This window comes from Trachypithecus francoisi, unplaced genomic scaffold (assembly GCF_009764315.1).
Source record: "Trachypithecus francoisi isolate TF-2019V2 unplaced genomic scaffold, Tfra_2.0 Lachesis_group2, whole genome shotgun sequence".
NCBI classification, from domain to species: Eukaryota; Metazoa; Chordata; class Mammalia; order Primates; family Cercopithecidae; genus Trachypithecus; species Trachypithecus francoisi.
This window is the reverse complement of record NW_022681465.1, coordinates 133980053-134003368: the sequence shown is the minus strand read 5'-3', so window position 1 is coordinate 134003368 and position 23316 is coordinate 133980053. Positions and strand designations below refer to the sequence as shown.

At 41.9% G+C, this 23316-nt stretch overlaps 1 protein-coding gene across 4 annotated transcripts; it reads left to right on the top strand.

The window, feature by feature from the left end:
• Positions 1 to 11095: 11095 nt before the first annotated feature.
• On the top strand, positions 11096 to 21529 carry THG1L (tRNA-histidine guanylyltransferase 1 like). Of its 4 annotated transcripts, none has more exons than XM_033180463.1 (6): positions 11096 to 11522; positions 12724 to 12900; positions 14731 to 14900; positions 16003 to 16091; positions 18019 to 18126; positions 19448 to 21529. In XM_033180463.1, the coding sequence occupies exons 1-6, from the start codon at positions 11332 to 11334 to the stop codon at positions 19607 to 19609; spliced, it is 897 nt and encodes a 298-aa protein (XP_033036354.1). In that variant the 5' UTR covers positions 11096 to 11331; the 3' UTR covers positions 19610 to 21529. The 4 variants fall into 4 exon arrangements, with proteins under 4 accessions (XP_033036354.1, XP_033036355.1, XP_033036356.1 ...); XM_033180465.1 differs by lacking the exon at positions 11096 to 11522 and adding an exon at positions 11542 to 12046; XM_033180464.1 differs by lacking the exon at positions 18019 to 18126 and having other exon boundaries at positions 19448 to 20095.
• Positions 21530 to 23316: the final 1787 nt, after the last annotated feature.

The following is a 23316-nucleotide window of genomic DNA, read 5'->3' as shown; positions in this document are numbered from 1 at the left end:
TCTACTTTATTAGAGGTGTTGATCCAAAAGCAGCATGTTCGATTTAAAACTGCATTACTAAACCCAATAAAAAGTCCTAGCAGACTCTGTGATGGTGAAACTTTCATGCTTCATTTTGTCAACTATTATCCCTGCTATAAAGACAATAATTAAGCAAAATAATACAGCAATGGAAACTCCCTGTCCAATATTTCAGTTAAAAGGTGCTACCATGGGAGGTCTGTTCTAAGATGGCTGAATAGCAACAGCTCTGGTCTGCAGCTCCCAGCGTGATTGACATGGAAGACAGTTGATTTCCGCATTTCCAACTGAGGTACGTGGTTCATCTCTTTGGGACTTGTTGGACAGTGGGTGCAGCCCATGGAGGGTGAGCCAAAGCAGGGCAGGGCATCACCTCACCCAGGAAGCACAAGGGATTGGGGGATTTCCCTTTCCTAGCCAAGTGAAGCCATACCAGACTGTACCTGGAAAAACAGGACACTCTTGCCCAAATACTGGGCTCTTCCCACGGTCTTAGCAGCTGGCAGACCAGGAGATTCTCTCCCATGCCTGCCTCAGTGGGTCCCATGCCCATGGAGCCTTGCTCACTGCTAGTGCAGCAGTCTGAGATTGACCTGCCAGGCTGCAGCCTGGCAGAGGGAAGGGCGTCTGCAATTGCTGAGGCTTGAATAGGTAAACAAAGTCGCTGGGAAGCTCAAACTGGGTGGAGCCCACCACAGCTCAGCAAGGCCTACTGCCTCTATAGACTCCACCTCTGTGGGCAGGGCATAGCTGAAAAAAAGGCAGCAGAAACTTCTGCAGACTTAAATGTTCCTGTCTGACAGCTCTAAAGAGAGCAGTGGTTCTCCCACTATGATGTTTGAGCTCTGAGAACAGACAGACTGCCTCCTTGAGTGGGTCCCTGACCCCCGTGTAGCCTAACTGGGAGAAACCTCCCAGTAGGGGCCAACAGACTCCTCATACAGGTGGGTGACCTTCTGGGATAAAGCTTCCAGAGGAAGGATCAGGCAGCAATATTTGCTGTTCTGCAGCCTCTGCTGGTGATACCTAGGCAAACAGGACTGGAGCGGACCTCCAGCAAAATCCAACAGACCTGCAGTTGAGTGACCTAACCATTAGAAGGAAAACTAACAAACAGAAAGGAATAGCATCAATGTCAACAAAAAGGACATCTACACCAAAACTCCATTTGTAGATCACCAACATCAAAGACGGAAGGTAGATAAAACCACAAAGATGGGGAGAAACCAGAGCAGAAAAGCTGAAAATTCTAAAAGCCAGAGTGCCTCTTCTCCTCCAAAGGACTGCAACTCCTCACCAGCAACAGAACAAAGCTGGATAGAGAATGACTTTGATGACTTGACAGAAGTAGGCTTCAGAAGGTCAGTAATAACAAACTTCTCTGAGCTAAAGGAGCATGTTCTAACCCATTGCAAGGAAGCTAAAAACCTTGAAAAAAGGTTAGACAAATGGCTAACTAGAATAAACAGTGTAAAGAAGACCTTAAATGAGCTGATGGAGCTGAAAACCATGGCACAAGAACTTCGTGATGCATGCACAAGCTTCAATAGCTGATTTGATCAAGTGGAAGAAAACGTATCAGTGATTGAAGATCAAACTAATGAAATAAAGTGAGCAGACAAGATTAGAGAAAGAAGAGTAAAAAGAAATGAACAAAGCCTCCAAGAAATGTGGGACTATGTGAAAAGACCAAATCTACGTTTAATTGGTGTACCTGAAAGTGATGGGGAGAATGGAACCAAGTTGGAAAACACTCTTCAGGATATTATCCAGGATAACTTCCCCAACCTAGCAAAGGAGGCCAACATTCAAATTCAGGAAATACAGAGAACAGCACAAAGATACTCCTCGAGAAGAGCAACCCAAAGACACATAATTGTCAGATTCCCCAAGGTTGAAATGAAGGAAGAAATGTTAAAGGCAGCCAGAGAGAAAGGCTGGGTTACCCACAAAGGGAAGCCCAGCAGAGTAACAGTGGATTCCTTGGCAGAAACCCTACAAGCCAGAAAAGAATGGGGGCCAATATTCAACATTTTTAAAGAAAAGAATTTTCAACCCAGAATTTCATATGCAGCCAAACTAAGGCTTCATAAGTGAAGGAGAAATAAAATCCTTTACAGACAAGCAAATGCTGAGAAATTTTGTCACCAGCAGGCCTGCTTTACAAGAGCTCCTGAAGGAAGCACTAAACATAGAAAGAAGCAACCGGTACCAGCCACTGCAAAAATATGCCAAATTGTAAAGACCTTCGATGCTATGAAAAAACTGCATCAATTAATGGGCAAAATAACCAGCTAACATCATAATGACAGGATCAAATTCACACATAACTATATACATACACACACACACACACACACACACATATATATATATTTTTTTAGAAGGAGTCTCACTCTGTCGCCCAGGCTGGAGTGCAGTGGCACAATCTCAGCTCATGAAAGCTCTGCCTCCTGGGTGCACACCATGCTCCTGCCTCAGCCTCCTGAGTAGCTGGGAATACAGGCGCCCACCACCACACCTGGCTAATTTTTTTGTGTTTTTGGTAGAGACAGGGTTTCACCATTTTAGCCAGGACGCTCTTGATCTCCTGACCTTGTGATCTGCCAAAGTGCTGGGATTACAGGCATGAGCCAACATGCCCAGCCCACACATAACAATATTAACCTTAAATGTAAACAGGCAAAATGCCCCAATTAAAAGACACAAACTGGCAAACTGAAGGAAGAGTCAAGACCCATCAGTGTGCTATATTCAAGAGACCCATCTCATGTGCAGAGACACAAAGAGGCTCAAAATAAAGGGATGGAGGATGATCTACCAAGCAAATGGAAAGTGAAAAAAACAGCAGGGGTTGTAAACCTAGCCTCTGATAAAACAAACTTTAAACCAACAAAGATCAAAAGAGGCAAAGAAGGCCATTACATAATGGTAAAGGGATCAATTCAACAAGAAAAGCTAACTATGCTAAATATATACGCACCCAATGCAGGAGCACCCAGATTCATAAAGCAAGTCCTTAGAGACCTACAAAGAGACTTAGACTCCCACACAATAATAATGGGAGATTTTAACACCCCACTGCCAATATTAAACAGATCAACGAGACAGAAGGTTAACAAGGATATCCAGGACTTGAACTCAACTCTGCACCAAGCCGATCTAATAGACATCTACAGAACTCTCCACCCCAAATCAACAGAATATACATTGTTCTCAGCACCACATTACACTTATTCTAAAATTGACCACATAATTGGAAGTAAAGCACTCCTCAGCCAATGTAAAAGAACAGAAATCACAACAAACTGTCTCTCAGACCACAGTGCAATCACATTAGCACTCAGGATTAAGAAACTCACTCAAAACCACTCAACTACATGGAAACTGAACAACCTGCTCCTGAATGACTACTGGATAAATAACGAAATGAAGGCAGAAATAAAGATGTTCTTTGAGGCCAGTGAGAATACAGACAAAACGTACCAGAATCTCTGGGACACAAAGCAGTGTGTAGAGGGAAACTTATAGCACAAAATGCCCATAAGAGAAAGCAGGAAAGATCAAAAATCGACATCCTTAAATCATAATTAAAAGAACTAGAGAAGCAAGACCAAATACATTCAAAAGCTAGCAGAAGGCAAGAAATAACTAAGATCAGAGCAGAACTGAAGGAGACAGAGACACAAAAAACCCTTCAAAAAAAATCAATGAATCCAGGAGCTGGTTTTTTTTTAAAAGATTCACAAAATTGATAGACTACTGGCAAGACTAATAAAGAAAAAAGAGAGAATAAAATAGATGCAATAAAAAATGATAAAGGGGATATCACTACTGATCCCACAGAAATACAAGCTATCACCAGAGAATACTATAAACACCTCTACTCAAATAAACTAGAAAACCTAGAAGAAATAGATAAATTCCTGGACACATACACCCTCCCAAGACTAAACCAGGAAGAAGTTGAATCTCTGAATAGACCAACAACAGGCTCTGAAATTGAGGCAATAATTAATAGCCTATCAACCAAAAAAAGTCCAGGACCAGACGGATTCAGAGCTGAATTCTACCAGAGGTACAAAGAGGAGCTGCTACCAATCCTTCTGAAACTATTCTGATCAACAGAAAAAGAGGGAATCCTCCCTAACTCATTTTGTGAGGCCATCATCATCCTGATACCAAAGCCTGGCAGAGACACAACAAAAAAAGAGAATTTTAGGCCAATATACCTGATGAACATCAATGCAAAAATCCTCAATAAAATACTGGCAAACCAAATCCAGCAGCACATCAAGAAGCTTATCCACCACGATCAAGTTGGCTTCATTCCTGGGATGCAAGGCTGGTTCAACATATGCAAATCAATAAACGTAATCCATCATATAAACAGAACCAATGACAAAAACCACATGATTATCTCAATAGATGCAGAAGAGGCCTTCAACAAAATTCAACAGCCCTTCATGCTAAAAAGCTCTCAATAAATTAGGTATTAATGGAACGTATCTCAAAATAATAAGAGTTATTTATGACAAACCCACAGCCAATATCATACTGAGTGGGCAAAAACTGGAAGCATTCCCTTTGAAAACTGGTACAAGACAAGGATAACCTCTCTCACCACTCCTATTCAACATAGTGTTGGAAGTTCGGGCCAGGGCAATCAGACAAGAGAAAGAAATAAAGGTATTCAATCAGGAAAAGAGGAAGTCAAATTATCCCTGTTTTCAGACGACATGACTGTATATTTAGAAAACCCCATCGTCTCAGCCCAAAATCTCCTTAAGCTGGGAAGCAACTTCAGCAAAGTCTCAGGATACAAAATCAATGTGTAAAAATCACAAGCATTCCTATACACCAATAACAAACAGAGAACCAGCTCATGAGTGAACTCCCATTCACAATTGCTACAAAGAGAATAAGATACCTAGGAATCCAACTTACAAGGGATGTGAAGGACCTCTTCAAGGAGAACTACAAATCACTGCTCAGCGAGATAAAAGAGGACACAACCAAATGGAAGAACATTCCATACTCCTGGATAGGAAGAATCAATATTGTGAAAATGGCCACACTGCCCAAGGGAATTTATAGATTCAATGCCATCCCCATCAAGCTACCAATGACTTTCTTCACAGAATTGGAAAAAACTACTTTAAAGTTCATATGGAACCAAAAAAGAGCCCGCATAGCCAAGACAATCCTAAGCAAAACGAACAAAGCTGGAGGCGTCATGCTACCTGACTTCAAACTACACTACAAGGCTACAGTAACCAAAACAGCATGGTACTGGTACCAAAACATATATATAGACCAATGGAACAGAACAGAGGCCTCAGAAATACCACCACACATCTACAACCATCTGATCTTTGACAAACCTGACCAGAAACAAGAAACGTGGAAAGGATTCCCTATTTAATGAATCCTGCTGGGAAAACTGGTTAGTGATATGTAGAAAGCCAAAACTGGGGCCGGGCGCGGTGGCTCAAGCCTGTAATCCCAGCACTTTGGGAGGCCGAGACGGGAGGATCACGAGGTCAGGAGCTTGAGACCATCCTGCCTAACACGGTGAAACCCCCGTCTCTACTAAAAATACACACACACACACACAAAAACTAGCCGGGCGAGGTGGCGGGCGCCTGTAGTCCCAGCTACTCGGGTGGCTGAGGCAGGAGAATGGCGTGAACCCGGGAGGCGGAGCTTGCAGTGAGCTGAGATCCGGCCACCGCACTCCAGCCTGGGCGACAGAGCAAGACTCCGTCTCAAAAAAAAAAAAAAAAAAAAAAAAAAAGAAAGCCAAAACTGGATCCCTTCCTTACACTTTATGGAAAAATTAATTCAAGGTGGATTAAAGACTTAAATGTTAGATCTAAAACCATAAAAACCCTAGAAGAAAACCTAGGCAATACCATTCAGGGCATAGTCAAGGGCAAGGATTTCATGACTAAAACACCAAAAGCAATGGCAACAAAAGCCAAAATTGACAAATGGGATCTAATTAAACTAAAGAGCTTTTGCACAGCAAAAGAAACTGCCATCAGAGTGAACAGACAATCTACAGAATATGAGAAAAATTTTGCAATCTCCCCATCTGACAAAGGGCTAATATCCAGAATCTACAAAGAACTTAAACAAACAACCTCATCAAAAAGTGGGCAAAGGATATGAACAGACAGTTCTCAAAAGAAGACATTCATGCAGCCAACAGACACATGAAAAAATGCTCATTATCACTGGTCATCAGAGAAACGTAAATCAAAACCACAATGAGATACATCTCACGCCAGTTAGAATGGCGATCATTAAAAAGTCAGGAAACAACAGATGCTAGAGAGAATGTGGAAAAACAGGAAGGCTTTTACACTATTGGTGGGAGTGTAAATTAGTTCAACCATTGTGGAAGACAGTGTGGCGATTCCTCAAGGATCTAGAACTAGAAATACCATTTGACCCAGAGATCCCATTACTGGATATCCACCCAAAGGATTATAAATCATGCTACTATAAAGACACATGCACATGTATGTTTATTGTGGCACTATTCACATAGCAAAGACTTGAAACCAACCCAAATGTCCATCAATGATAGCCTGGATTAAGAAAATGTGGCACATTTACACCATGGAATACTATGCAGCCATAAAAAAGATGAGTTCATGTCCTTTGCAGGGACATGGATGAAGTTGGAAACCATCATTCTCAGCAAACTAACACAAGGACAGAAAACCAAATACCATATGTTCTTACTCATACGTGGGAACTTAACAATGAGAACACTTGGACACAGGGTGGGGAATATCACACACCAGGACCTGTTGGCGGGTGGGGAGCTGGGGAAGGGATAGCATTAGGAGAAATACCTAATGTAAATGATGAGTTGATGGATGCAGCAAACCAACATGGCACATGTATACCTATGTAACAAACCTGAACATTGTGCACATGTACCCTAGAACTTAAAGTATAATAATAATTTTTTTAAAAATCTATCAGAATGATCAGTTAAAATTAAAAAAAAAAAAAAAAAAAAGAAGGTGCGACCACGTATAACCCTATTGCAAATAGTAGAGAGAGGACAGCAATTCCCACAAGTGTGGTGTGGCAGGTAATTTCCATTTAAAATTTTACTTGCGAAGATATAGAATTCCCCTTTGGGGGTCTATGAAGTTCCTTGGTTTTATTTTCCCAACAAAGAAACCTCCATGTTATGGGTACGTTACTTACTTTCATTACCTGGCACAATTTGCAAAATAAGTGCCCAGAACTAGCATATTGATTCACATTTTTACATTACCCATCCCCCCCTTTTTTCCAAGCTGCAGAAGATTACCACTTGATTCACAAGAATAAGCAGGGTTAGTCTAAAACATAGGCAAAAAGCTTAATAACAATAATGAGATTAGGATTTAATGACAAATGTATGATAAGCTTTGGAGCAAAATTTTTCTCTCCAGTCCTCATTTTTGGTAAAAACTAACTATGAATAAACGTTAGTCATATACTTGGCCTGATTATTTGCATAAAGTGCAGCAGGTTATTTTGACATAGGCCTTTTGGATTGGCTTTGATGAAACTCCGTTTCCCAAGGAATTTTAGGTAAGACCTTTTTTTTTTTTTTGAGATGGAGTCTCGTTCTGTCACCCAGGCTGGAGTGCAGTGGCACAATCTCAGCTCACTATAACCTCCGCCTCCTGGGTTCAAGCGATTCTTCTGCCTCAGCCTCCCATGTAGCTGGGACTACAGTCGCCTGCCGCCATGCCTGGCTACTTTTTGTATTTTTACTAGAGACGGGGTTTCACCATATTCGCCAGGCTGGTCTTGAACTCCTGACCTCAAGTGATCTACCCGCCTCAGCTTCCCAAAGTGCTGGAATTACAAGCGTGAACCACTGTGCCCGGCCTTCAGATAAGACTTTTAAAGTCGATCCCAGCCATGGGTTTTTATCCCCTAATACCTGTGAGTTGGGTGATCTCTCCTCTTGAGGTTCCAAGATAAACTCAGAGCTTCCAGACTGGTTAGAAAGTGACATTCTTTACTAACCACAGGTTAGGAACCCTGTGGGGGACTGTGTAGGCAAGGTATGAGGCCAGTTCTCCCCAAGGGGCTTTTATTGGCTTTGCATGTCAAGCTTGATTCCTTAAAGGGAAACACACCCTTTCAGTCAAATTCCTGGTAAAATAACCAGTTTTTCCAATTTTGTCCTGTTGACAAAGAAAAATGGATTCTTATTGCACTGAGGTAAACAACTATATTGCCCTAAGTTAAGAGTACTCACAGATAGTTTTCAAATTCTAGAGGAACCAGGCAGAGAAAAATAAACATGCTCCAAATTTTCTTCACAAGAGTATAACTTACCCAATTATTAAAGGCCATAAATAGTTTAAAATAACTTTCCTTGACTCTGAAAATCAAAACAAAGATCAGCAATATTCCAAGCAAAAGTTAAAAAGATTGCTTTAACTTTCTGAGTGTAGTCCACTTAGTTAACTTTGATTTTGCTTGATACTTGTCAACATGTCAGTTCTTTATGAGTCCCTATGTTCTTTATTTCAATGTTACAATTTTTAAAGCTATTAAAAAAGTGTATTTGAGAACACCTGTTAAAATCCTTTATATAGCTTGATTATAAACCATCTTGTGAGAAGGAACAAAGCAAGACAACAATTGTCTGTGAATGACAAATTTCCATTTGTGAAAGATAAACTGTCTGTGAATGACAAATTTAACCATTTTTATGGTTAAAAATATGACTGACAGTTTATTTATCTTCATGGTTTACAATAACTTTACCTTTAACTATGATTGATAGCATATACTTAGACATTAGAATTTTAGAAATCCCATACAATTTTGTAACATATATTAGTATTATTCATGAAAATATAAATTAAAGAAGATTGGACATCATTTTGGCAATCTCATGTGGCTAAACATGTCAAATGATCCTATTTACCTCTTTTCTAAATGTTTTGGAGTCCTCTGAACCAGTCAAAAAGCCAGGCATCAGGAAGGACAATTTCTAGATTGCCATAAATTATTTTGCCAAAATGATGACTCAAAAGGCAAAAACCTTCCATTAGCCTATACTATGACATGAAAATTTTGTTCAAAGCAAAATTTTACCCTTGCATTAGTTTATTAATGTTAACCCCAATTCATTTACATGAAACCTTATAGATTATTCCATTTAATCCTAACCAATTTGACCACGAGGTGAAAACTTTACAAACTTTTTATAACCCTTTTACTAAAGGGCAGATTAGCATCTTAAGACCTCCTTGCTATGCTTTTATTTTAATGCTTAATTTATGTAACAAACATATAGATGCTATGGGAGAAGACGGTGTAGTGCTTCTACTATGCATTTCACTGCAAAGCAACCCAAAGCCAGTTGGCTTATTTTATAATCAGTCCATCCCTGATGCAAGTCTCGTCTCCCACTGTGGGGTGCGGATGGGGAAACCCCATTTCTACAAAAAAAAAATACAAAAATTAGGTGGGCGTGGTGGCATGCACCTCTAGTCCAAGCTACTAGGAAGGGAGATGGGAGGTTCACCTGAACCCAAAAAGTCTAGGCTGCAGTGAGCTGAGATCATGCCATTGTAGTTCAGCCTGAGTGACAGTCAGATTCTGTCTCAAAAACATACAAATAAAAAAATTAAAAATCATGAATTCATATTGATTAATTTTGAAAAATTCACCTAATGAAAGTAGGGCTCCTAGAGGAGGTAAGATTTGGTTGTCTCCTGGTCAGCTTGGAGAGAGGAGTTTGTGGAAGTAAAAGGCGAGGAATGATCACCTACAGAAAACTGACTTCACAGCAACAGAAACAAAGAAAAGATGCAGGATGTCATAATTTGTCTTGGTCCTGCCACATATGTGACCTTATGTAAATTACTTTTTTCTCTTTGAGTCTCAGATTTCCCCTTTGTAAAGGTGAAATCCCAGTTCCTCTTTTGCATCCCTCTGATGTTACTGTGAGCATCAATGGAGATGATGACTACCATTTGTGGTACTATTAAGAGGATATACACACATACTGATATAGATCCCTGCATGGATACACAAAAAACTGGTAACAGTTACTGCCTAAAGTATGTTGTTAGGAATCCGTGAGAGACTTTTCACTACATATAAAAGGATTTATATTGTCTGAATATTTTAATTTTTCTTTAGAGTCAGATTCTTGCTCTGTCGCCCAGGCTGGAATGCTGTGGCTAATCATGGGTCACTGCAGTCTTGAAGTCCGGGCCTCAAGTATCTTCCCACCTCATCTTCCCCTGGGTAGGACTACCAGCATGGGCTACCACGCCTGGATCATTTTTTTCTTTTTTGTAGGAACAGGGGTCTTGCTACGTTGCCAAGGTTGGTATGAATCTCCTGAGCTCAAGCAATCCGCCTGCCTCTGCCTCCCAAAGTGCTGGGATTACAGGCGTGAGCCACTGCGGCTGGCCTGAATATCTTTCTTGAGGATGAAAAAAAAAAAAAAAGCAAGTAGGTAATGAATTTGAAAGTGCTTTGTAAATCACAAAATATGACACAAATATTAGGATGTTATTGTTACTATTATCCACCAGCAACAAGATATCAAACACTGGTTCTGTGATTATTTAATGGTGAAAAAGTTGAATAAATGTAGTATACCCATATGTTGGAATACTGAGTTCATTTTTCTTTTAAAAATCACACTTTGGAATAATTGATATTGGCAAATGCTCAAGCTGAGTGGAAAATATATAAACATTGTATAGGCGAATAATTCCAATCTTGTGCATTTCGTAATGTAAACCTACATACACAAAAAGAAAAAAGACTGAAAGGAATCATCCACAATGCTTTTTGAGGGGGAAGATGGAGAAGCAAAGTGTTAATTTTCTTAACTGTACTTTTGGTGTATTCCAGATTTTCTAGAACGAGTTAATAAATGCCACTAAGAAAAGGGGATATATCACAGCTACACCTTCAAACGTCAGAAAAAGAACTTTTTTTTTTTCTTAGGTAGGGGTATGATTTTGATCTGGGCACTAACGGGGACACTGATTGCTTTCGCTAGTGAGTCAATTCCAGCAGATAAAAAATAATTTTTAAAAACCTCGTTGAGAGTGATTTGCCGCAGGACGGGAGGAGGAAGAAGCAGGCGTGGGAAGTGCTAAAGGAGGAACCTAAACTTCCATCCTCTTCCCCCGGGAGGTTAAGAACTACAGGGAGAGGCGAGAGAGACTATGACCGCCTTACGGCTAGAGCGGCCGCGAAGAGAACACTTCCGGGGCGGCGCTCTCTGGCTCTTTCCCTTCCGCGTGGAGAATGTGGGCCGCCTGTAAAATTAAGGTTCACGATTACTTAGCCACCACTTCCATCACTCTGAGACGGTGCCTGAGACTGGGGGCCACCATGGCAAAAAGCAAGTTCGAGTACGTGAGGGACTTCGAGGCTGACGACACCTGCCTGGCCCACTGCTGGGTGGTAGTGCGGCTGGACGGCAGAAATTTCCATCGGTGAGTGAGCTCGGCCCGGGGCGTCGCGGTGCGCCAGCGCTTCTGGGAAATCCGGCTTCTACTCTTCCAAAGCCTCCCGGCCGCCCCAGCCACGGTTACCAGGGTAACGCGGTAGCCAATGAGTGCGCAGCATGGAGCATCGCCCCGCCCTGCTTGTTGGCTAGGACAGTGCTTGAACGCTGGCTGTTAGCGTAATGAATGGGCGACGTGCTCCCCTGATGAGGATCTGGCTTGGAGTGCCCGTGTTAAGTGAACAGAGACCTGTTAGCAAGGACATGTTGTTAAAAGTCACTCTCATGCACAGTATTTAAGCTCTTAAGCCAATCGCCTAGCCTTCTGTTAGATATCTTTGAATGTTGACTGTTCAGAAGTCTGTGTAAGCCTTGCTTGTGGGCAATACTTATGTCTGTGCTTCATTATCAGTAACAGGCCACATGGACTATTTTCAACAGAGAGTCAGAAAAAAAGAGAAGGCTGGGCGCGGAAGGCAGGAGGATCACTAAAGGCCAGGAGTTGAAGACCAGGTTTTTGTTGTTGTTGTTGTTTCTGAAACTCCGCCACTACAAAAACAGAGAGAGAGAGAGAAAAGGAAGAGAGAAAGAAAGAAAAAGAAAAAAAAATGATAATTTGCCGGGCGCAGTGGTGCACACCTATAGTCCCAGCTACTCGGGAGGCTGAGGTGGGAGGATCGCTTGAGCCTGGGAGGTCAAGGCTGCAGTGAGTGGTGATCGGACCATTGCACTCCAGCTTGGGTGACCGAGCAAGACCCTGTCTCAGAAAAAGAGGGAGGGGGAGAAAGAAATATAACAGAAAGATGGGACTTTAATTTTTAAAAAGGGCTGCATTATTAATGATCATTATAACTAACATTTATTGAGCAATTACTAGGAGCTAGGTATGATTGCTTTTATCTTCCCCCTAATCTTCAGGACAACTCAATGAGGTAAATATTCTTTTATTCCCAATGTATAGAAAGGAGAGTTGAGGCTTAGCATTTATGTCTGTTTTTCTCAATTTCAGGGCAGGAAAAAAACTAAGTTCTTAAGGAAATGGATCAGGTTGTGGCTAGTTGAGCATTTGGGTTCACAGTGCTGTTAACATTATCTTCCTCCAAACAGCCTCTGTTATCTAGCAACAGAGCTTGTTGTTAATGACACGCTTCCATCCATGCTTTCTTCCCTTTTCTCTTCCCCCTACGAAGGTTTGCTGAGAAGCACAACTTTGCAAAACCTAATGACAGCCGTGCTCTCCACCTGATGACCAAATGTGCCCAGACTGTGATGGAAGAACTAGAGGATATTGTGATTGCATATGGACAGAGTGATGAGTACAGCTTTGTGTTCAAGCGGAAAACCAATTGGTTTAAAAGAAGAGCCAGGTAATTCCATGACCTTCCTCCTTTCTTCAGAATATTTCCTACCAGCATTTGGTTTTGTTTATCTTAATCGCAGACTTACAGGCTACAGATGATGTCTGCAGTATTTGTAACTGCAGAGTGCATATATATTTCCTGTTTAGATTGTTGTACTTCCATCTGATAGCCGAGCATTCTGTGTGACTCTTGATCTGATTCTTCCCCCACATGCCCCATAAGATTAGTTTCTAGACTGACTTGGCATTGAACATTAAGATTAGAAACAGAGACCATAAGAATGTAATATTCACAATTCATAGGTTGGCTTTAGCCAGTGATAGTCTCTACATGCATTGCATTACACTGTTCCTTAAGGGGGATCTCATTATAAAATAGATAAATCTGATATTTGATTTGGCAGTATTTTGAAACGCTGTATGGGAAATAAATCATACAATGAATTGGTTTTTCTTTCTTTTTTTAATAGAGGTGGGATCTCTCTGTGTTGCCCAGGCTGGTCTGAAACTCCTGGCCTCAAGCAATTCTCCTGCCTTGGCCTCTTGGAGTGCTAGCATTACAGACGTGAGCCACCATCCCCAGCCTGAATTGGCATTTTTTTTACAACAATGGTTTCCCTCCTTCCATGACTGTAAACACAAACAGGTCAGGCATGGTAGTTCACACCTGTAATCCGAACACTTTGAGAGGGCGAGGGAGAGGATTACTTGAGCCCAGAAGGTTGAGACAGCCTGGGCAAGATGGTGAGACCTCATCTCTACAAAAAATTTAAAAATTAGCCAGGCTCAGTGGCATGTGCTTATATTCCCAGCTACTCAAGAGGTTAAGGCAGAAGGATCCCTTGAGCCAAGGAATTTGAGGCAGCAGTGTGCTATGATTGTGCCAATGCACCCCAGCCTGGGGGACGGAGAGATTCCATCTTTTAAAAAATAAAATAAAAATAAAAAATACCCCTTGAATCATAAATTCATATCACATCCTATAGGGAAAAATTTAGTATCAGTAGATTACTGAATAGAACTGGAAGGAGAGACAGGCTGCATTTAAAATATGTAACTGGCCGGGTGTGATGACTCACGCCTGTAATCCCAGCACTTTGGGAGGCCAAGGCAGGCAGATGACTTGAGGTCAGAAGTTTGAGACCAGCTTGGCCAACGTGGTGAAACCCCATCTCTACTAAAAATACAAAAATTGGCCGGGCGCGGTGGCTCACGCCTGTAATCCTAGCACTTTGGGAGGCCGAGACGGGTGGATCACGAGGTCAGGAGATCGAGACCATCCTGACTAACACGGTGAAACCCTGTCTCTACTAAAAATACAAAAATTAGCCAGCCGTGGTGGCGGGCGCCTGTAGTCCCAGCTACATGGGAGGCTGAGGCAGGAGAATGGTGTGAACCTGGGAGGCGGAGCTTGCAGTGAGTGGAAATCGTGCCACTGCACTCCAGCCTAGGCGACAGAGCAAGACTCCGTCTCAAAAAAAAAAAAAATACAAAAATTAGCCAGGCGTGGTGGCGGGCGCCTGTAGTCCCAGCTACATGGGAGGCTGAGGCAGGAGAATGGTGTGAACCTGGGAGGCGGAGCTTGCAGTGAGTGGAAATCGCGCCACTGCACTCCAGCCTAGGCGACAGAGCAAGACTCCGTCTCAAAAAAAAAAAAAAAAAAACACAAAACCAAGGTATTGAAATGGTGTTTCTTAGCCAAATGCATTTTATCTCCTGGCTTTCTGGGCAGTTTGTGTTATCTCTCTGTGGTACCCACAGGTCTTCTCAGGGTGTTGAATTAATTCCATGTATTTTTCTTTTTCTTGCTCCACCCAATGTGCGTTACATTTTCAAGTAAGTTCATGACTCATGTGGCCTCCCAGTTCGCCTCCAGCTATGTGTTTTATTGGCGGGATTACTTTGAGGACCAGCCCCTTCTGTATCCCCCAGGCTTTGATGGAAGAGTCGTGGTGTATCCCAGCAACCAGACCTTAAAGGACTACCTCAGCTGGCGACAAGCAGATTGTGAGTGGCACCAAATAAACGTGTAGTTAAACCACCAATTCCATGCCGTACAGGTGTTGATCTCATACAGGATTGGCTCACATATACTTTGTTTTGACATATACTTTGTATAGAATGCAGTATGTATTTTTTCAATTAAAGTATTTGAAAAATTAAATTTTATGTAAAAACTTGTTATCTCTATTTTTTTTTTTTTTTTTTAAAAGACAGAGTTTCGCTCTTGTTGCCCAGGCTGGAGTGCAGTGGTGCGATCTCGGCTCACTGCAACCTCCACCTCCTGGGTTCATAGGATTCTTCTGCCTCAGCCTCCTGAGTAGCTGGGATTACAGGTATGTGCCACCATGTCCAGCTAATTTTGTATTTTTTAGTAGAAATGGGGTTTCTCCATGTTGGTCAGGCTGGTCTTGAACTCCTGACCTCAGGTGATCCACCCGCCTTGGCCTCCCAAAGTGCTGGGATTATAGGCACGAGCCACCACACCCGGCTGCCTTACCTCTATTTTTTAAAAAAATCAGATGTGGCAATACTGGATCTGCATTCTTAGTACTGGACAGAGCCTGTGCAGTGGCCGCTACCTTTACACACACATGCACACGCACACGCACACACAAATGCTAGTGTGCCATAGTCTCTGCCATTCCCTGTTGTTCCTCTGGGGTCACCCACTGCTTTACACATTGATGTTCATGCCAGCCTCAGTGGGTATTTGAATTGTGACCCTTGCCTTATGTGACTGTGATGATGTTTGTGAGACTTTTACTTGCTTGTTCTAGTTTGATTTTTCCAAAATAACTGGAAAAGAGATTGGAATAATATAAATCAAATAACTTCTAAAGTATTCCTAGGATTAACACACAAGTTAACAGATTTGTATAATGTATATCTAAAATGACCAAATAAAACTGTTGTTAGGGATGAAGTTTTTTTCCTCCCGCTCCTTCCCTCCATGTTCCCTGGGTAGGACTTCGGGCAAGTCAGTAAATGTCTCTGAGATCTCTTTACTTGGAAAGAGGAGAGGGTCAGGGCTTTAGTATTCCTTGAAGAATGAATATTGAATAAATATTTTATGCATATAAACGTTACTATTTTGTTCTCCTCACAGGTCACATCAATAATCTTTATAATACAGTTTTCTGGGCACTTATACAACAATCTGGACTAACACCAGTACAAGCCCAAGGAAGATTACAGGTATAAAGATCTAACTACATTAATACTTAACTGGAGACAGTTCGCTGTAGGCTCTCCCATAACTTTTTTTATGTTAACTTTACGCTTTTTCTTTTTTTTTTAAGATCCCTTTACAGCTTTGTTTTAAAGGATATAAAAATCATAATAGGAGCAGTTCTGCTGCCTGCTTGATCTGTAATCCTGGATGAATTACTGCTTCTCCCTGAGCCTTTATGTTCTTGGTGGAAATGGAATTGACGACACTGGCTCTGCATTCCCCCGTCTAACACTTGCCTGGAGCCTTGTATGACTGTATGACTGCCGTCTTCAGAACCGACTTTTTTTTTTTTTTTGAGACACAGTTTTACTCTGTTGCCCAGGCTGGAGTACAGTGGTGTGATCTCAGCTCACTGCAACCTCTGCCTCCTGTGCTCAAACGGTTCTCGTGCCTCAGCCTCCCGAGTAGCTGGGATTACAGGTGCACGCCACCATAGCCAGCTAATTTTTGTATTTTTAGTAGAGACAGGGTTTCACCATGTTGGCCAGGCTGGTCTCAAACTCCTGACCTCAAGTGATCTGCCTGCCTGGGCCTCCCAGAGTGCTGGGATTACAGGTGTGAGCCACCACACCTGGCCAGCACTGACTTTTTGTCAGTCCCACCAGGCCTCTTCCCTCATTGCAGTTTTCCCTGCTGGGCACCTGTAGTTTCTTGGGTTTATGACCTCTGTGTATGGGAAGAGTTTGTGCTGAGTTTGTTACTTTCATAAATGTCATGACAACTACTCATATCATGCTTCTGTGTAATTTTATCCTCTGCCTCAGTTCTTTATAGGTAAAATGTAGAAAATAGTAGTTTCTACCTTGCAGGTTTATGGTGAGAATTAAATGGCATGATGCATGTAAAACAGGATAGTATGAAGCACCTTGTAAGTGCTTAATAAATACTGTTTTTTGTTATAACAGTGCTACTTGTAGGATGACTGTGAAATGAGGTAATGTGTTGTAACAGATCTTTTATATGTATTTTATTTTATCTATTTATTTATTTTTTGAGATGGGTTCTCGCTATTTTCCCCAGGCTGGTCTTGAACTCCTGGGCTCCAGCAGTCCTCCCACCTCAGCCTCCCAAGTAGCCGGGATTACAGGTGCATGCCACTGTGCCCAGCTGTAACAGTTACTAATACAATACCTGGTACATTATAATTGCTCAGTAAACGGTTGTCATTTTTAATAATAGTAATTATAGAGATTTTTATATAACAATAATAGGAATACTGGGGCCTGGCATGGTGGTTCACGCCTGTAATCCCAGCACTTGGAGGAGGCCAAGGTGGGCGGATCACCTGATGTCAGGAGTTCGAGACCAGCCTGGCCAACGTAGTGAGACTGCTTCTCTACAAAAATTAGCCGGGTGTGGTGGCGCACGCCTGTAATCCATCGACTCAGGAGGCTGAGGCATGAGAATCGCCTGAACCTGGGAGGTGGAGGTTGCAGTGAGCTGAGATTGTGCCACTGCACTCCAGCCTGGGTGACAGAGTGAGACTTTGTCTCAAAAAAAAGGCATACTGGTAGGTATATCCAGGTTTGGAAGAGTTAAGTTCAGATTTTGATTCTTTATAGAAGAATAAGGACAACCTTTTAACCTTGGGCAATTTATATAACCTTTCTAAGTTTTACTGGCCCAAATACATAATATGTACTCAGTATCACTTCCCCCCACTCCCTTTCAGTCTTGACTTGTGAAGCCAGTGTTTGGTATAGGAGAGAATTTTATCTAAATAAGATCATAATTGCCCTTAAGATGAAAATTCACTAGTAACTATAAGATGTTTGATAAAATCCTTCCACTTCTTGATTGTGGAAGTTTAGGTTGTGGGTCTAATGGATAGTAGCATTAGGGGAGAAAAAAGGCAGGCAGAGCTTTTAATATCTCTTTTTATTTCCTCAGGGAACTCTTGCAGCAGACAAGAATGAGATTTTGTTTTCTGAATTCAACATCAACTATAATAATGAGCCGCTGATGTATAGGAAAGGAACTGTGTTGATATGGCAGAAGGTAATGCTGTTATGTTCAAAGAAAAATGGAAGTCAGGAAAAAAGAGAGAGCCTATGCCCATTCCAAGCCGTGCCCTCTTTGCTGCCTGTATGCTGATGTGACTCCAGTTGCTAACGCAAACCAGATCCTTTCCAAGAGGAGAGGCCATAGATTCTTATTTTTAATTACATTTTGTCAGTAGTGGTCCAAAATCTCCCATACATAAGTAGAATTACAGAATTTTAGAACTAGTGCCTTTATTTTTCTGTGTTGTAAGCTTTCCCTGTATCCAATAAAATCCTTTTAAAAGGATACAGTACAGGTATGAGGATTTGTACATTCATAAAATACTTAAAAAATGCTTTCACACTGGATAATACCATTAAATGGTCTCTCCATCCCATGACAAGTATAATATGAGGCACTAAGAGACGATGTATATGAGAGTTTGTTGTTTTCATAAATGTCATGAGATTTCTTTGACATTCATACTTAATATTCTGTAATAAGTCTGTACATTTACCTGTATCCTTAATTTTACCAAAATTTTCTCTCTGTACCAGCTGTTAGGCATAATGATTTCTCTAAATTTATTTCGTTCCATGTGAAGTTTTTTTTTTTTTTTTTTTTTTTTCCTGAAATGAATGTTTTCAAATACCAAGGAGTACCTTGAGAGCTAGTCATTCCACTGGCAACTCCAGCTCTTTGAGTTTTTCAAAACATTTGTTCTTTGGTACAGACTTGGATACCTCTTAATGCAGGTGGAAGGTAAGAAACACCTTTAATTCTATAGTTATTGCTAATGAGGAACATGGAATCCTTTCTTTGTTCCTAAGATCACCTCACTATAGTATAACTTTTTTTTTTTTTTTTTTAGACAGAGTCTTGCTCTGTTGCTCAGGCCGGAGTACGGTGGTGCCATCTCGGCTCACTACAACTTTCGCCTCCTGGGTTCAAGTGATTTCTGGCTAATTTTTGTATTTTTAGTAGAGGCAAGGTTTCACCGTGTTGGCCAGGCTCATCTTGAACACCTGACCTCAAATGATCTGCATGCCTCAGCCTCCCAAAGTGCTGAGATTACAGGCGTGAGCCACCATGCTTGGGTAACATAACCTTTTTAAAACTATTTTTAATTATAAAGAACTTCATGAATACTGAGATTATATGTATATGTGTATATACACACATATATGCGCATATATATACACATATTTATATCTATATATATCTCAAATCTGGCAGTCAGAAGTATATGAAGATAAAAAGTTAACTATCCCCACATCTTTTCTCTCCCAAACCCACTCCTGAGTTAACAATGTCACTACTTTATTTTTACCTGTAGGTGAATGAAGTGATGACAAAAGAAATTAAGCTGCCAACAGAAATGGAAGGAAAAAAGATGGCAGTGACCCGGACCAGGACGAAGCCAGTGCCCTTGCACTGCGATATCATTGGGGATGCTTTCTGGAAGGAACATCCAGATATTCTAGATGAAGACAGCTGACCCTTTGCGCTTCAGTTCTGGTGTGCTTAACCATGCAAGCCCACCCACCTCCCAGGGCTCCTTGCCTTAGGTGGCTGTATCCCTACCACCCAGAACACTGGTGCGAATTACACGGCTCAAGTTGGGAGGGGAACAGGGAAGGAAGGGATGGATGGGGGTGGTGTATCTTGTTCTGTTTAAGCAGAACACCTTGTTTGCAGTGTTGGAACATGGTTCCTTTGGCAGAAGTGCTTTTTTTTTAATCGCAGTACTATTTTTATAAAGCAAGAACTATTTCATGCCTTGGAGAATGAATCATTTTTAGATAGTGACATAAATCTTGTAAAAACCTGTCGGTTCTTTTCACCTATGAAAGAAGAGGAGCCCAAACTCTCGCCCACCTGTTCGTAACCAGAAAACCCACTGATTGAAAATCTCACCTCTGCCACCCATCTACTTGCATTCATCTTTGGCAGGCCTCAAGATAAATATGGGTTAATGCCTGCATGATGCCTCTGAATTCAGGAATTGCAGGGAAGACTCGGGGCTTTGTGCCAGTCGCCAAGTTGACAACTTTGGCTGAACAAATGAGTAGTGGCTTCAGTGTCCTTGCGTACACGTTCTGTGGATTGATTTAATGGAGTTGTCAGCATGATTATCATCTTCTAGCCAGGGGAATAGTTTCCAAGGCCATTTACCTCTTTCTAAGAAGAAACAAGTATGTGTATACATGAGAGAAACAAGAATGAGTGAATGAGGATGAAGAAACATTTACCCCATGTACTCAAGATATTTCAGTTTTAAAAGTCACTTTCCTATTAGACTTCCTGAAAAAGATTCTCACATAGCCTCTATGTAATCAGAAAAATGACATTGGATTTCAAGAGCAGAGGGGTAAATATGTTCCTGCTAATCGACAGGTAGCAGGTGTCAGAGGAGTCATAATGTTAGTAGCGCCACCTTCTGTTGGGTCAGTGGGGATGGGTAAGGAGCAGCAGAGAGCAGCAGGGATCATCACATGCAGCCAAACTTGGCCTCTGAAGGGGGAAGGTAGTGGGAATAGGTGAGAGAACTCACATTTTTCTCTTGTCCTGGTTTTATATTTTGGAGGGAAAGGATTATTTGGCCCTATTGAGAATCGAGGCCGGGTGCGGTGGCTCATGTATGTAATCCCAGCATTTTGGGAGGCCCAGGCAGGCAGATCACCTGAGGTTGGGAGTTCGAGACCAGCCTGACCAACGGGGAGAAACCCCGTCTCTACTAAAAATACAAAAAATTAGCTGGGCATGGTGGCGCATGCCTGCAATTCCAGTTACTCAGGTTGAGGCAGGAGAATCATTTGAACCCAGGAGGCGGAAGTTGAGGTAAGCCAAGATTGTGCCGTTGCACTTCAGCCTGGGCAACAAGAGCGAAACTCCATCTCAAAAAAAAAAAAAAAAGACATGGCTGGGCACAGTGACTCACACCTGTAATCCAAGAACTTTGGGAGGCTGAGGCAGGTAGATCACCACGTCCAACATGGCAAAACCCTGTCTGTACTAAAAATAGAAAAATTAGCCGGGCGTAGTGGCACGTGCCTGTAATACCAGCTACTCAGAAGGCTGGAGCAGGATAATTGCTTGAACCTGGTAGGTGGATTTTGCAGTGAGCTGAGGCCATGCCACTGCACTCCAGCCTGGGTGACAGAGCAAAACTATCTTAGAAAAAGTAAGTGACAACCCATGTCCCAGTGCCTCGTCTTGCACTGCAGAATTTACATCTAAGAAGAAAATGTATTTTTGAAGGGGCGATTGCTGGCCTCATCCCTCACTAATTGACAACCCATCTGTTGATGCCATTTTTTCCCTTCCTGTTCTCACTCCACAGAAAGAGGAGATACGGTTCTTGTTTGGTAATTGCTAAAATCTCTTTGAGGAAAGAAATAAAGATGTCAACTCCTTTGGCTTGCTTTTTCATTTATTTTTCTTAGACAAATAGACTATATGAAATCTAACTTTTGTATATATCTTCGGGTAGCCCAGGATACACATATCCTCATCATACCAGTGGTTCACAAACTTCTGGATGCAAAAAAAAATTACTTGGAATGCTTGTTTAAAATGCACATTTTTGGCTCCTCCCAGCCCTCAGGAAGGTTTGAAGCTCAACAATCTGATTTCTTTTTTTTTTTTGATTTGGAGTCTCGCTCTGTCAGCTCACTGCAACCTTTGCCTCTCGGGTTCAAGTGATTCTCCTGCCTTAGCCTCCTGAGTAGCTGGGACTACAGGCACGCACCACCACGCCTGGCTAATTTTTGTATTTTCAGTAGAGACGGGGGTTTTCACCACATTGGCCAGGCTGGTCTCGAACTCCTGACCTTGTGATCCGCCTGCCTCAGCCTCCCAAAGTGCTGGGATTACAGGCATGAACCACTGCACCCAGCCAGTAATCTAATTTTTAGCCCCAAAGGCTTCTGATATGTATAGTTGTCAATATACAGCACCTTGGACAGCAAGGCCATCGGTATACTGTGATAGGCTGGTTGGGAAGTAAGATAATGTAGCTCTTGATTGGCAATTTTAACTTAATGGTAAGTTGACAGCATTTTATATCAAAATACAGAAAAGTAGGCATTAGAGTACAAATTTTCAAGAAAACCACCTAGAGAAACGTGCTTTCTGTGGGTCTTAAATGACACTATGAAGGCTATCACTCAGTTTTGTTATATGATGTGGAGATGAGCACTCATTTGTTGAATTGCCAGCAGTTCTGCAGCTTCCAGTTTTTTATTTAGGCAGGGGGTTCTGAAGAAAGTGATAAGCTGGGTTCAAAACCTGTGCCATAAAGAAACCTGTACTGCTACTAATTAGAAGCCAGTGCTTGAGGGTTTTTTCTTTTTTTTCTTTTTTTTTTTTTTTTTTGAGACAGTCTTGCTCTGTCACCCAGGCTGGAGTGCAGTGGCGCAATCTCGGCTCACTGCAACCTCCGCTCCTCCAGGTTTAAGCAACTCTCTCCCTCAGCCTCCAGAGTAGCCGGGATTACAGGCGCGTGCCACCATGCCCGGCTAATTTTTTGTATTTTTAGTAGAGACGGGCTATCACCATCTTGGCCAGGGTGGTCTTGAACTCCTGACCTCGTGATCCACCTGCCTCGGCCTCCCAAAGTGCTGGGATTACGGGCGTGAGCCACTGCGCCCGGCCTGCTTGATAGTTTTATCTTTGCAGTAGTATGCATTCATCTCAAGGTATATATTTCACAGTTGTATATTAATTTTCATCTTGTTCTCTAAGGTACTCTCCAGTATTCTCTTGGAGACATCCTCTCTAAGTCTTAAGGAAACTGAAATGTACACAAAGCAACTAGTACAGAGAACACTAGTTGATGGCAGTTCGAGAATGTGGTGATGGGCAAGTGATGTGTGGCCTGTAGGTGAGTGGAAACATTTTGGCTCTGATGGATGAGAAGGTTGTATCTGGGCCTTCCGTGTAGAGTAGACTGTCATTTTAAAATCAACCAAAAAATATTTTGCCGAACTGAGACTATAAAGTAGCAAGTGGTATGATCCGGTCTTGTGAATTTTCCATAGTTTCCTCCAAGAGCTGGATCCTCGTTTCTTCCAATTGCTTACCAATGCTTAGAAAGACAGTGATATAATGAATTTTCTTTGATACTAAGCACAAATTTGTTTATGCACAGGATATAGGGAATGGAGGACAGACACCCAGTATTGGCCGACATGCATCTATTAT

Bases quoted from the DNA above. Each gene is read 5' to 3' on its own strand.
- THG1L (XM_033180463.1), top strand. From the start codon at position 11,332: ATGTGGGCCGCCTGTAAAATTAAGGTTCACGATTACTTAGCCACCACT. The intron at 11,523-12,723 runs GTGAGTGAGCTC...CCCCCTACGAAG, and splicing joins GACGGCAGAAATTTCCATCG to GTTTGCTGAGAAGCACAACT. The intron at 14,901-16,002 runs GTGAGTGGCACC...TTCTCCTCACAG, and splicing joins CAGCTGGCGACAAGCAGATT to GTCACATCAATAATCTTTAT.